Source organism: Lampris incognitus, chromosome 1 (assembly GCF_029633865.1).
Source record: "Lampris incognitus isolate fLamInc1 chromosome 1, fLamInc1.hap2, whole genome shotgun sequence".
Taxonomy (NCBI): Eukaryota; Metazoa; Chordata; class Actinopteri; order Lampriformes; family Lampridae; genus Lampris; species Lampris incognitus.
Window position 1 is genome coordinate 14,910,961 of NC_079211.1, and position 14,845 is coordinate 14,925,805.

Genomic DNA, 14,845 nt, shown 5'->3' on the forward strand with positions numbered 1-14,845 from the left:
TGGCGCGTAGTGGCACCTCAGTGGCAGCCTGTGGCACTCTGCTGGCATTTGAAAGACTCGCTGTCAACTGGGGTTTGGGCCAAATTTCTTGGTTTGTTTCATGACAGGTAAACAGCCGTACGTCTTATTCCGTTGCCTACCAACATGGGGATCGGCGGTTCGAATCCCCGTGTTACCGCCGGCTTGGCTGGGTGTCCCTACAGACACAATTGGCCGTGTCTGCGGGTGGGAAGCCAGATGTTGGTATGTGTCCTGGTCGCTGCACTAGCGCCTCCTCTGGGCGGTCAGGGCACCTGTTCAGGGGGGAGGGGGAACTGGGGCGGAATAGCATGATCCTCCCACGTGCTACGCCCCCTGGCGAAACTCCTCACTGTCAGGTGAAAAGAAGTGGCTGGTGACTCCACATGTATCAGAGGAGGCATGTGGTAGTCTGCAGCCCTCCCCGGATAGGCAGAGGGGGTGGAGCAGCGACCAGGATGGCTCAGAAGAGTGGGGTAATTGGCTGGATACAATTGGGGAGGAAAAAAAGGGGGGGGCAGCCGTATGTCTGCTTTCGGATGGTTGTTGAGCTATCACTTTCTACTTTTTTTTGTCTTTCATTCATGTTATGTAATTACTTCTGCCAAGGATGTTATGATTTCACCTTTTTTGGGAAAAAAATTAGCAAAATACACTCTTTACTTATCCACCATGTTATTATTGCAAGAATGAAATTTTCGTATGTAAACATAATCCTCCGTTTTATTATTGCAAGAGTGAAATTGTGTTGTGTAAACATAATTGCGTAAACACAGGTTTAAACATAATTGAGCAAACGTAAGTTCAGTAAGACGTTGGCCACTTAATAAATAAAAAATAGAGTTCATAACAAATGCAAAAAAATTTCAAACAAATGCACAGCACAATTTCACTCTTACAATAATTAAACAGAGGATTCGATTTTCTTTACTGTAGCTGAGTGTTATAAATAACTATTAAAGTCAGTATTAGTAAAGACTGTGGCATCTAGTGGCACTCCTGTTGCATCTAGTGGTCTGACACTGTGTAGTTAATATCAAGATATTTCAGAATTGTATTTTTTTCTATTCTTTGGGGGGGGCATTTTATGCCTTTATAATAGGGACAGTGTTACAGGAAAAAATAAAGGCAGAGAGAGATGGAGGGCAACATGCAACAAAAGCCCACTGCCTGATTCGAACTGTGGACGTTGCGATTATGGGGTACACTTCTTAACCAGTATTTTTTTTACACATTTGAATACATTTGATCAAAACTTTTTTTTACACATTCACATGTTTGAATGTTCCAAACCACTTATCCTGCTGTCAGGGTCGCAGGGATGCTGGAGCCTATCCCAGCAGTCATTGGGTGGCAGGCAGGGAGACACCCTGGACAGGCCGCCAGACTGTCACAGGGCCAAACATTTGAACGTATTCGTACAAAATGTTTTCACACATTAAGATATGGTGATACAGGACTACAATCCATTTGACACAATTGGTGTCAAATGGACACCACCAGATGGACACACGGACTCATTGTGATGTGGCATAAAATAATTTCAACAAAATAATTTACTGAATTTTGTTATGCTATATATCACATTACATAAAACTATTCTAAAAATGCCTTTCTGTCTGGTTTTCCTTGAAATCTAAAAGAGCCCGGGTCTACTTTCTATTTGTTTATTTATTTTTGCTGTGATCCACTGACCAGAGGCCTGGTTATTTTCAAAGCCCAAAGATAAGCAGTACAATGTACGACATGCTCACACACACACACACACACACACACACACACACACACACACACACACACACACACACACACACACACACACACACACACACACACACGCATACACACACCTGCTGCTGTATTGTTTTTGACTGCGGGGGTCATGAGGATGAGGAGGTCTCTGATCTTCTCTGATCTCTGGTCCTCACTCTCTCACCAAGTACACTTTTTAATCCTCTCTCTCCCTCTATCTATCTATCTATCTATCTATCTATCTATCTATCTATCTATCTATCTATCTATCTATCTATATATATATCTATCTATATATCTATCTATCTATTTCTCTCTCTCTCTCTTAGACTGCAGTGTACAGGATGAGCAGTTCTCACTGGTCTTCACCATTGCTTCCTTCATGAACAACTTCTTGACGCTTCCTAACGGCTTCCTTTATGACCGATTTGGCACCACTGTGGCACGACTGTTTGGAATGTGAGTGTAACATTATCTCGATTTCTTGATTCAAGAGTTGTCTATTGCAAAAAAAAAAACAGTGGTGTGCGGTTGAGTCTAGGGTTGGAGAATCACAATGCGCAAATCCCAATGAAATCAGGGCAAGGTTGTCTATTTAGCCAATTATGAAATGACTACCTACCCGCCCTCAGATGGATGAATGGATGGATTGATGAACGGATGGATGGACGGACGGATGGACAGATGGCTGGATGGATGTAAAGGGATGAAACACAAAACAAATTAGGCTGACGTCTGACAGCTTATTCACTGACACTTCATCAATATATTATCATTGATTCCCTCCCACAAAATGTCATTGGCGCATTGAGGACATGCTTATTGACAGGTTGATAGAAGCTAATTTTTAGTTTTCAAAGCCAGTAAATCAAACACTTTTCACTGTAAGGTTCAACCCCACTGTCAGAATCAGGATTACACGATAAATCTCAAACTTTATGAAGGTTAAAATAGTATTAGGTGACAATTACAAGATTGAATGAGAATATTTCTTTCTTTTTTTATGCTCTGAGTCACACATTGGTCCTTGAGCTAAACCAAATCGAGGAAAATAAGTCCCGAGAAGGAGCTCTTCCCTGTCATGTCATAATGGGTACGGGAGGGGTGCATGTGAGCATGATGAACAGCCAAGACATGTATTGTTTTACAGCAATGTCACCAGCACACACGTATTTTGAATGTAGAGATTACTCCAAGATACTAGACTACTATATTCTTAAAATCAGAAACAGGTGAATGCAAGAAAGATGGCCATCATGCTGCCCGGATATCATAAGAACTGGCATAGCAGCCAGGAAAGCAAGTACAGGAAAGACCTGTACAGGCAAGGCTGCCAAGTGTCTCATTCAGATTTACATTGCTCGGGGGAATAATCCTTTCTGTCAATCTACTTCGGCACTGTGAAAATATAAACCGACTGTCGAAAGAATCCAAGGCATTGCAGTTCAGCTCAAGACACAGAGGCCTGTGTGTTAAATGCCTCGCTAAATGTCTGTTTCTTCTTCCTCTTTTTCTTTCTCTCTGCCTCCCCCTGCACGTGACCTCCGTGAAGTTGGCAACCCATGTGCATAAAAATATTATCATCTGTTAGTGCTGCGTTTGTGCCGATTCGTGCCGTAAAAACTATCGTTTGTGCTGTAATGTTTTTTCGAGATATTAAGCATAATTTTTTAGGCTGTGACGTCAACCTGCACCCCATTATTGTCCAGGTCGTTCAAAACTGGTCTCATTTATGTGCTCAGTTTGTGCCATTAAAAGAAACTTTTGTGCCGCAATGTTTTTTGAGATATTAAGCATTATGTCTATCTATAGGCTGTGACATCAACCTGCACCCCATTATCGTCCAAATCGTTCAAAACCGGTCTACTGTCTGATACGTTTGACTCTGTATAGCTGAAGTCAGGTGTGAATCAAGTGAATACAGAATGTAACACAGCTACATCATCACTACAACTATGAAGCAAGTTGTTAGTGTGACAAGTAAGAGTCAGTGCTCCTCCCCACACTGTTGACAAAGCATAGGACATTCAAGGGAAATCCCTCTCCTTCCTGTCAATGTTAGCATTTTACAAGCAGAAGGAAGTGGTCAGCTACAAGCTGCACTGGAAGATGGACTACTACTCAATCCATCCTCATGTTTGAGGCCACGGAAGTTACCTGATGAAGGCCCAGATAACTTGAAACGTGAGCCTTCATCATTGAAATTGCTCTGCCACGGCTCAGTCACACACAGCCACACTATCGGACAACTATTGTGCATAAAAACAGGTGCGGACACTAATTATCCACTGTCTGAATTTCCAGTCAACTTGCAACTAAACAAAGAATCATTCACACTACGAGGAACTGTTGCATTCATACCAGGGCCATCGAGGGATGCCTTTGGTCACTATGTGGCCTACTACAGAAGATCCTCCTTGATCTGGGAGAAATATGAGGACCCTTCTTGTCGGGAGACAACAGCCTCTGAAAAAACAAAAATACAACCCCACGCTGTGTTTTTCCACAAAGGAAGGTTAACAGTCCTAATCATAATCTGACTTACACAACAAGAAACTTTTTTAAACAGTTTTGAACAAACAGGATATATTCTATTCCTGATGAACACGTTGAATGGTCCCGAAACAAGGATATTGCATAATTTTTTTGTGAAGCCTTTTGTTGGGGGACGATTTTGCAGCTATTTTTCTACATTGATCCTCCCTCCCCCACTGCTGTTGCTGTGAGGTTACCACATCACTGACCCTCAGTTTCCGGTTTCCCTGAGGAAATGCTATATTTGCTGCTATCACGTCAAATATGACATGACATGAAAAAAAAATATATGCAGAGAAGCTCAAGCAGGAGTCGTGACAACTTTCTCTTTCGGCTACACAACGTGCACCATTTATTCCTTCCACCATTACAACGACAACAAAAAAACCCCGCGCAGCGGAAGTGTGTCACTGTAAACCCGAACCGAGGAAACAGCAGCTGTAAACTAACGTTCCTACTAGCTCAATAAGGGAAATTATGTATCCCCATAACCACTACATATATCCCTTTTCAAATGACTATTTAATAATTTAAACAGATTAAGTTTAAGTGTGCTCAGCCGGTGGAAGAAAAAAACCCACATTTCTTCAGAGAGCACATCTACTTACACAAACTGGCACAAATCGAGCGCAAATGAACGACACCAGTTTGGGACAATTCTGACGGCCATTGGAGTTCAGAATTGTGTCATCCCTTTAGCAAAATACTGTAGCGACCTATACAGCCTATGAAATATAATGCTTAATATCTCAAAAATCCTTACAGCACAAACGATATTTTTGCGGCACAAACGAACGGTGAACTTGTTGTCCATGTTCTGATTACACGGGGTGCCAACGTCACGGAGGTCTGCATGGGCAGGCGGGAAAAGTTTGCCTTCGGGGCTTCCTGCCAGAACCTAACGTCACCCTCAACCTAACCTGTTTCAGTAGGCTATCTTATAAAGAATGACACACACGAGTTGCTCAGTGCAGCCAAGTATAATCAAAGTGATGTAATATGTTCCTGAGCGCGGGTCATGTGTATCTAAGGTAAACTAGTGGATAGCCGATGGCATCGATCTATCTAGACCCGTAACATCCTCCTTTTCCAAGTATAAACACATACACATGAAGTTAGTGCAAAATAAAATTACTTTCATATACGAACAACCAATAACAGTGCAACAGCAGTAAATCTCTTCATATCCCATACCAGTGTAATAACCGCAGTAGCGTATGATAACATTTCTCCTCTTTTCCCCCTCTCTCCCACATAGCAACCATCAACATTATTCAGATTACATAGTGAGTTTCAGTGGAGGTTTAGACAGCCGTCCAACCCTTGTGTAAGTGTGTCCATCCAAACGCGGAGCGCCAACAGGAGTAGATGGCGCCTTGGGCATGGACCTGATGGGGCTCGGCTCGAACACAGCCTGAGGGGTCTCAATGACAGTTTCTGTAGCTGGATCCCCGTCCGGTGTGTGTGCCGCAGCGGGTTCAACAGGATCGTGCGCGGCTCGTGCAGCTGGCTCAGCCACTCTGAGATCGATCCTGTTACGACGGTACAGGGAGCCATCAATGTCCACAAGATAAGACCTCGGCGCAACCCTGCGGAGACAAGTTCCGACTCTCCAGCGGCCAGTGTTATCACCTGGCAGGGGCTTCATCCGTACGACTTCCCCAATTTCAAGTGCCGGCAATTCACGGGCAGATCTGTCATAGAAGGATTTGGCGAGTTGCTTCCTGTGGCGCAGCTTTTCAGTGACGCCCACGACAACAGCTGGTTCCAGGAGCTTGCTTGCCGCCGGGATGGACGTCTTCAACCGGCGGGACATGAGGCGTTGTGCTGGGCTGCTGCCCATGTTTTCCGTAGGTGTATTCCTCCAGTGAAGCACGGCTTTCCAGGGGTCTTCACCATCATGCGCGGCCTTACGCAGAAGATTTTTTACAATCTTCACGGCCGACTCGGCCTTGCCATTCGCTTTCGGGTGTCTGGGAGAGGAGGTCACGTGCTCAAATTCCCACTCAGAAGCGAACCGTGTGAACTGAGCTGTGAACTGAGGGCCGTTGTCTGTAATAACCTTCTCTGGCTGACCATGTCGGGCGAACTGTGCCTTACATCGCTTGATGACTGTCTCTGCAGACATGTCGGGTAGAAGCTCAATCTCCCAAAAATCGGAATAGTGGTCGACTATTAGGAGATAGTCTTTCTGTCTGAAGCTGAATAGGTCCATGCTCAAGACCTGCCATGGCCTGGTTGGTACTTCGTGAGAGAGCATGGTCTCCTTTTGCTGATTGTGGGCGTACACATTGCAGGTCGAGCAGCTGCTTACAAAGTCCTTTATCTCTGACTGCATGTTGGGCCAGTACAATGTCTCTTGAGCGTGTCGGTAGCATGCATCACCCCCTATGTGACTTGAATGTATGCGCGTCAACATTTCTGGGCGGAGTGACTTTGGGATGATGACTTTTTGCCCCCGGAACAAAACTCCGTTCTGCACACTGATTTCATCCCTGAAGGGCCAGTACTCCCTAGCGATGAGGGGCGCTTCCTCCTTTACATCTGGCCAGCCGACGAGAACAGTGTTCTTCAGTGCCTGTAAGCATTCATCTCTGTCGGTGTGTCGTCTGATCTGTTCCAGCCGCTGGTTAGTCACATTCAGGTACTCTGCCTGGTTCACGTGCTGTATGTCTTCCTGCTCTTGTTGCAGAGAGCAGATGGCGTGTCGCTGATATGCAGTCCCTCTGCCGGAGCATCCAGCCGTAGCTCTGCTGAGCGTGTCGCTTATGAACATCTCTGGGCCTGGTTTGTAGACTACCCTCAGGTCGTAGTTCTGCAGAGTCATGAGCATGCTCTGGAGTCTCTTGGGCGCATTGAGAAGTGGCTTGCTGAAAATAGAGATCAGAGGCTTATGGTCCGTCTCTGCTGTGATTGGGTCGCGGCCATATAGGTAATGGTGAAACCTCTGGCAGGCGAAGACGATACTGAGACACTCCTTCTCAATTTGTGCATAGTTTTTTTCGGTGGGGGTAAGAGCCCTCGAGGCAAATGCGATGGGCTGACCTTCCTGCATGAGACAACAACCGAGACCGCTCTGGCTGGCGTCGCTCTGGATTGCGATTGGCTTAGTTACATCATAGTAGCGCAGGACGGGCATGGCTGTCGCCAGCGCCTTAAGCTCATGAACCGCCGCCTCGTGCTTAGGCAGCCAGTGCCAGGGTGTGTCCTTGTCCAACAGGCGTCGCAACGGCTCGCAGACAGTAGATAGATGAGGCATGAACTTGGCTAAATAGTTAGCGAAGCCAATGAGACGCTGCACGCCCTTGGCATCTGTTGGGTTCGGCATGTCAATAATGGCTCTCACCTTCTCTGGATCGGGCTTCAGTCCAGCAGATGAGAGAATGTGGCCATGAAACTGCACCTCAGCCACCTTGAACTGCAACTTCTTCAGGCCGAGGCGAAGCTTGACCTCGCGGCAGCGTTCCATCAACGCCGCAAGCTGGACGTCATGGTCGTCCCCAGCCTCCTTGTCTGTGTCCCCGCAGCCGACGACCAGGATATCGTCTGCAATGGGCTCAACGCCCTTCAGACCGGCGAGGAGCTCGTGCTGCTTGCGCTGATATACCTCGGGCGCCACCGATACTCCAAATGGTAGCTTGAGCCACCGCTTCCTCCCCCAGGGGGTCCAGAACGTGGTCATGAGGCTACTCTCATAGTCCAGTTTGCATTGCAGGAATGCATCCCGAGCGTCCACTAACGTGAAGACTCTGGCCTTGGGCAATTTATACAAAATGTCCTCCAAGGTAGGCATGATGTAGTGAGAGCGCTTTAGGGCTTTGTTCAATGGTTTAGGGTCAATGCATATTCTCAGCTTCTCCGGTTTTTTAACAATCACCATGTTGCTGATCCAATCTGTAGGATCTGTGACAGGCGCAAGGTGGCCGTCAGCCTCGTACTTGTCCAGCTGGGCTTTGACTGCTGCTTTCATTGCGATTGGGACATTGCGAGGGGCACTCTGTACTGCAGCAACACTAGGATCAAGGTCAAAATGGACCTCCCCAGGCACGGATTCCACAGGGGAGTTGAACACATCACTGTATCTGTTGATAAGCTGTTCTTTAGTTAGGGCTCCTGGTTGTGTGTGTTCCATTTTGAGCACATCCTCTGGAATTGTGAAATGCATGAGCCCTAAGCGTTCACAGGTGGAGCCTGACAGAAGAGGATGTTGGCTGGTCCTCACTATTTCGAATGAGAGCTTGTGTGTTTGGCCTCTCACAGTACAGTCAGTCTCAAAGGTGCCCATACAGCTTCAGTCTGGTGTCACTCGGGTGGAGAGGTGTGTTTGGGGCCAGCCTTTTCTTGTCTTGAAAGCCCATTACATTGCAGGTGGCTCCAGAGTCCAGCTGACATTGTTGTGGCTTGTCGTGTAGTTTCAGAGTCACAAACCACTTCTTTCCTTTGGTGTGCACTGCGCCGATTGACTCAAACATGTACAGATCATCTGCATCATTACTATGCTCTGGGGGTTCTTCTGTGTATTCCACACAGTTTACCTTGCCCTCAGCATGCCCCTTTTTGCTCTTTAAGCACACTTTAGAAAAGTGATTAAGTGTCCCACATGACCTACATTGTTTCCCGAAGGCCGGGCAATGCTCTCTGCCCCTTGAATGCGAGCTGCCACAATATTTGCAATTGCCTGCATCTCCTGCTGTTCTGGGTGGATTGCTCTGTTTCCATTGGTTTTGTCTGGGTTGCCTAGCAACGGCATGCACTGCCTCCGGCTGCGGTGTTGTTGCAAACTCCATTGCTCTCAAACGGATGTCAGTTTGCTCTGCTGCGCGACACATGTCAATAGCTGGGACCATGTTCAAATCCTTCTCTCTCAACAGCCTGCGCCTAACGGCCTCGCTTGCAACTCCCAGGACTATCTTATCACGGATCACGGTTTTACTCTGCCTTTATATAGCACTGAGATCGGGGTGTCTCGTACAAATCGGGGTTCTTACGGTTGTTTCTTGCTTTGGACAGTAGCCAGGCGTATGTGGAAAGTGATCCGGTTGTCTTTGCGACAGCGGCGCTAACAACAAAAACACTTGGAAACGCTGGGGGGGAGGGGGGGCGTTGAAAAATTGTCTACAGCCACTTTAACCTAACCTTAACCAATAGCTAACCATAAAGGTGCTATATACTATATTCCATATCAGCATCTCAGACCAAAACACAACAAACCGTCCCCTTCCTCACATTCCACCCCACCCCCCTTCGCACTCTTTCATATAACTTCGTTGGGTTCGATGAGAATATTGATTTTTACAGTATAGAGTTATTAACATTAGTAACATATTAAGCTTGATAAGGGGCTATTTCTTTGATCTGCTGAGTGACCTAAATCTATGTAAAATAATTAATAGCCTGCTATCCTTTTTTTTTTTTTAGGGAGTTATTCCTTATCCGATGCGAGGGTCTAATGACAGGATGTTGTGTTGCTGTAAAGACCCCTGAGGCAAATTTGTAATTTGTGATATTGGACTATACAACTAAAATTGACTTGACTTGACTATCCTGCTAATGCTGTCTACCTCACATGCACACACATGTATGCGCGGCGGCCGGATCAGCTTCAAAAACGAAGAACAGAGAAACTCGGATTACAACACACACAGAGGGAGGGTGACTTTATTCTCTGCTCAGGGCGCCATTACTCCACTACATAGCAGATAGTTGTCTGCTGCTATATTAATGTTCATAATCTCATATATAGCACCTTTAACATAACCGTTAACGAACCCACAACCTAATCTGTGGCTGCTGGGGGAAAGGGATTGGAAGGCATTGTAGCAGAAAGCCCCGAAGGCAAACTTCTCCCACAACCTGCATCTGGTGGCTGAGTTGACACTAGCATGCAACAGAACATTATCTCGTGTCTTATCAGCATCTATCTTTTCTATTTGCTTATGCAAGCCAGCCGTCCCCCTTCTTCCCCTTCCCCTCCTCCTGCTCCCACTCCTCTCTCTATTTGTTTCATTGTTTTCTGTGGTTGCTGCAGAGTTGCCAACTTTGTTAACCTGGCCGGAGTGAGATTTTGCACTTATGCGCACACACGCACATACACTTTCACTCATTGCTTTCGTTCTTCTCACTGCCATGCACTTAACGCTAGACAGCTAACGTAAGCTAGCTGGCTGTTTACAGAGCATTTATTCAACACGGAGAGAAGCACTGCGCACCAATCAGAGATGCATTTAAGATGCATCTCCATGGAAACACCCACAAAAAAGATCCAGGTTTTGATTACTCTCATCTATAGAGTCAAAGTGGTTCGCTTGGTTTAACCATTACTATACCAGAAAGACTTTGAGACCATTACTAGTATACCAGAAAGACCTTTACGTTTGCATGTTCATCTCTGTTGCTGTCGTGGTGTTTTGGTGTGAGATTTGCCTTGGCGTCATGAGAGCATGAGACAGAGCCAGAAGCGTGAGACTCACGCCAGATGTTTGAGAGCTGGCAACCCTGGGGTGCTGTAGTTTAGCCCTGGTCTGGTATTTCCCTTGTAGGGGCTTTTGTGTCTGTCTGATAACAATATCAGATGGTCACATAGCTACAAAGGGGAGTCAAGGAAATGTGTGTGCGTGGGGGGGGGGTATTATCCTGGTATGTGCCTGTGTATGTGTTTTACTGTGGTTCTCTGGTGTGTGGGTGTGTGTGTTAATATGTATGACCCTTCTCATGTTGTACATCTGCCCACATGTATGCTGCTGTGAATCAAATTAAAAAGTGGGTTGGACAGCAGGACGAGGAGGAAAGGAGGAGACCAAAGAGAGAAAGCGAGAGAAACACTGCTGAAGTTCCCAGGGGTGGGGGCAGAAGAAGCCACAACAGCGGTTGCTGGGAGGCGGAAGAGCAAAGGAATGAAGACACGGAAACAGCCAAGGAATGGCGCTCAGAAACACAGTGAATGTTATATAATGTTGTTCTGAGAAGAGGCATTAAAACAAGTCGAATTGGGATGGAAAGGCTCTGGGATGTCTGACAAGGAAATTGGGAAGAAGAAGGAATAAGAGAATTGCCAGAGGGATTGGGCTTACATGGTGAATGCCATGGGGATGGGAGAATGTACATTTTATGCACATGCCCTCAAGTGTGCGTGCGTGGTTGTGCACTTGGGATCTTTTAGAGTCGCACTGAATAAAGGGCTTGTTGAGGTTGGTCGTGTGAAACGGCGTTAATATGACATGGACCCAGTTGCCAACAAGCTGCCAGACATTAGTTATTTATCATCACACACACGTAAACACGCATAGGCAGACAAACACACGCCCCCCCCCCCCCAGTCCACAACATCAGAGGTCCCCTAACCCAGGAATAACGTCTGGTCCGAAACTCACCCATGTGTTTCTACTCAGAGAGGGTGGAGGGGGAATTTAAACCCAAAGAATGCAAACAGATGAACGTGAGGAGGCGAGTAGAGATATGAAGAGGTGAGGTAGGAGCCTCTTGTCTAAGAGAGGCCAAGATGACATGGTTATGTGGGCTGAAGGCTTTCCAAACAGGGCCGGTTAGATGGCAAGGGGGAACGTCCCTAATGAAATGAAAAAATTCAACTTGAACTCAGCGAACTTAAGGAATGTTGATCAGGAGGAGATAGAAGCCCATTAGTTTTATTTTTTTTGTTTTTGTTTGATATGTTAGGCCTCTCCACAACATGGGGGCCACCCAAGAGCCACAGCAAAGACACCCACACATTTCATTGGATTTGTCTGTCTTTACTGTGGCTCCCAGGCAGCCCCCCATGCCATGGAGAAGTGACCACCGATCACCGGCGTCCCGCCCACTCCAGCCGAGACCACCCAGAAAAGGGCCCGCAATAGGTTGCCCCACCCCTTCGAGCTAAACCAGCAGATTATTTTTTTACAGTGTACCGTTACCACGATATAAAATGACATATACCGTGATAACAGATTTTGGCTATATTGCCCACCCCTACAGACCACGTTTCAAGAAAGATTCAAAAGTTTGTCTTTGCATATACACATTAGATATTTTGCTGATAAAGACTCAGCCAAGGCTATGAAAAACCACATGTAGCTCACGTACATTTATATGCGGGCTACATGTATGGTAACCCCCCACCCCCACCAACTCTCAACCAGGCATATTTAGCTTTGTCATGACTGCGTTGTGTAGTGTGACTAGGTCAAAGACTGAAATCAGAGACTAACTCTGGCAACGGCCAATGAGAATGAAGCTTTGGAACATAAACAGAATGGGTTAGATGTACGGTCACTTTATTGCCAATTAATTCTACCAGCACACATATGGAAAAGTGGCCCCCATGTTGCGGAGAGGTGATCATTGATCGTTGGAGTTTTGCATGCTCTAGTTGAGATTGCTCGGAGGGGGGGCTTATGGTGGGTTGCCTTGCTTTTTTTTTTTGAGTTAAGCTGACAGATTATTTTTTACAGTGATCATGATGTAGTATGTAGAGAAAAAATATTATATTATTAATAAAGTGTAGGTGGCACGTTGGCGCAGTGGTTAGCACGGTCGCCTCACAGCAAGAAGGTCCTGGGTTCGAGCCCCGGGGTAATCCAACCTTGGGGGACATTCCGGGTCGTCCTCTGTGTGGAGTTTGAAGTCCTCAGACATGTAGGTCAGATGAATCGGCCATACTAAATTGTCCCTAGGTATGATTGTGTGTGTGTGTGTGTGTGTGTGTGTGTGTGTGTGTGTGTGTGTGTGTGTGTGTGTGTGTGTGTGTGTGTGTGTGTGTGTGTGTGTGTGTGTGTGTGTGTGTGTGTGTGTTGGCCCTGTGTGATGGCCTGGCGGCCTGTCCAGGGGGGTCTCCTTGCCTGCTGCCCAGTGACTGCTGGGATAGGCTCCAGCATCACTGCGACCCTGAGAGCAGGATAAGCAGTTTCGGATGATGGATGGATGGATAATAAAGTGTATAGTTGTGGCCCTGTGATGGCCTGGCAGCTTGTCCAGGGTATCGCCCCACCTGCCGCCCAATGACTGCTGGGATAGGCTCCAGCCTCCCCGCGACCCTGAGAGTAGGATAAGTGGTTTGGATAATGGATGGAACGGATGGATGTTAGGCCTGTATTGTTAGTGCGAATGTGCCTTAAGCTAATGTGTGCTTGCCAACCCCCAAATTCCTACGCGTGGATTTTTAACACCTAAAACTCGTTTTCCTTCGTTGAGTAGCCGTCCGGTCATTGTTACACTTGTTGAATTGGAGGAGATTGAGCCTACAAATGAGACAGTGTGATAACTTTCTCATCTTCCTCTCCCACCAGATCTCTCTACAGCATGGGCACCTTGTTAGTGGCCTTCTCAAGCTCAGGTGAGAATGAGTCCCAATTCCTTTGTCTGCGACCCTAGTGCCTAGCGTACACCTGTACTGACAGGTGTGGACACTTACGATAGCAGGATGTTACAGCTTCATTCTCCCATTTTTCTTATTTTTTCATCAGCTCTGTCCATCCTCCTCTTCCCTGCTCTCTCCTTCATGGCCGTGGGTGGCATTTTGTTCCTGGTCACCAACATGCAGGTACTCTGTGACGTCCCCACACACACACACACACACACACACTAAACGCAATTATTATTATTACACGTTCACATCTGGGACACACCCTTACTGTGACAATGACCCTGCTAGCTTCATCTGTAAAGGCAATTTGTCTGCCATATAATCATATATGATGTTTGCTTACTTTTAATCTTTGACCATATATGACCTATACCATGATTAAGTTTAGTCTATATTGCTTAGATAGATGCTTAAAGTTCATACGTAGCAGAACAAACATAGTGTGATAAAGTGTCTTCTCCACGTGAACAAATGAAGGCCTATTGTTCACCGTACGCTGATAGCAGACGAATGTGTGAGAAACTCACGGAGTGTAGCAAAGTCTGTACACAGTAACTGAAGAAACGGCCTTGGTGGGATGTGAGCTGGGAAACATGAGATAAGGTGGGGAAGAACAGATAACCACCCTATAAGAGAGACTGTACTGAACTGATCGGCATGAACTTAAGTGTCACAGAAAGTTGTATTGGTTCATGTGGACACAACGTTTATTGAGAGAGAACCGTTTCATCACTCATCTATATCTTAAATCCATGTAATTTTTGTTATCCTAGGTTTTTTTTTTTTTACTTGGTGATGGTGGTCGCGTGGCTTGGGTCCTGGGCTGTTCCGGTGGCGTCTGGGCACTGCTTGGCATCCTGCGCATCATATTCTTCATACATTTTACAATTCCATTACAACTCTGTTATCCTCTTTCAATGTTGTATTCAACATCCATTGCACGCTGTCCGTCTTGGGAGACAGATCCCTCTTCTGTTGCTCTCACTGAGGTTTCTTCCTATTTTTTCCTCCCTGTTAAAGGTTTTTTTTTAGGGAGGTGTTCCTTATCCGATGCAAGGGTCTAAGGACAGGTTGTTGTGTTGCTGTAAAGCCCCTTGAGGCAAATTTGTGATATTGGGCTATACAAATAAAATTGACTTGGCTTGACTTCTAAGTGTCCTCTTCAGTCAGTTAAGACTGAAG

At 46.2% G+C, this 14,845-nt stretch overlaps 1 protein-coding gene across 4 annotated transcripts in view; it reads left to right on the forward strand.

Annotated features, from left to right (window-relative positions):
* The window catches only part of slc43a3b (solute carrier family 43 member 3b), a 31,743-nt gene that overhangs the window by 11,421 nt on the left and 5,477 nt on the right, over positions 1 to 14,845 (forward strand). For all 4 annotated transcript variants that reach the window (XM_056275635.1, XM_056275610.1, XM_056275626.1 and 1 more), the window contains 3 exons: positions 2,100 to 2,229; positions 13,587 to 13,633; positions 13,764 to 13,840. In XM_056275635.1, coding sequence (XP_056131610.1) covers positions 2,100 to 2,229; positions 13,587 to 13,633; positions 13,764 to 13,840 — 254 coding nt within the window. The remainder of the gene's footprint in view (positions 1 to 2,099; positions 2,230 to 13,586; positions 13,634 to 13,763; positions 13,841 to 14,845) is intronic.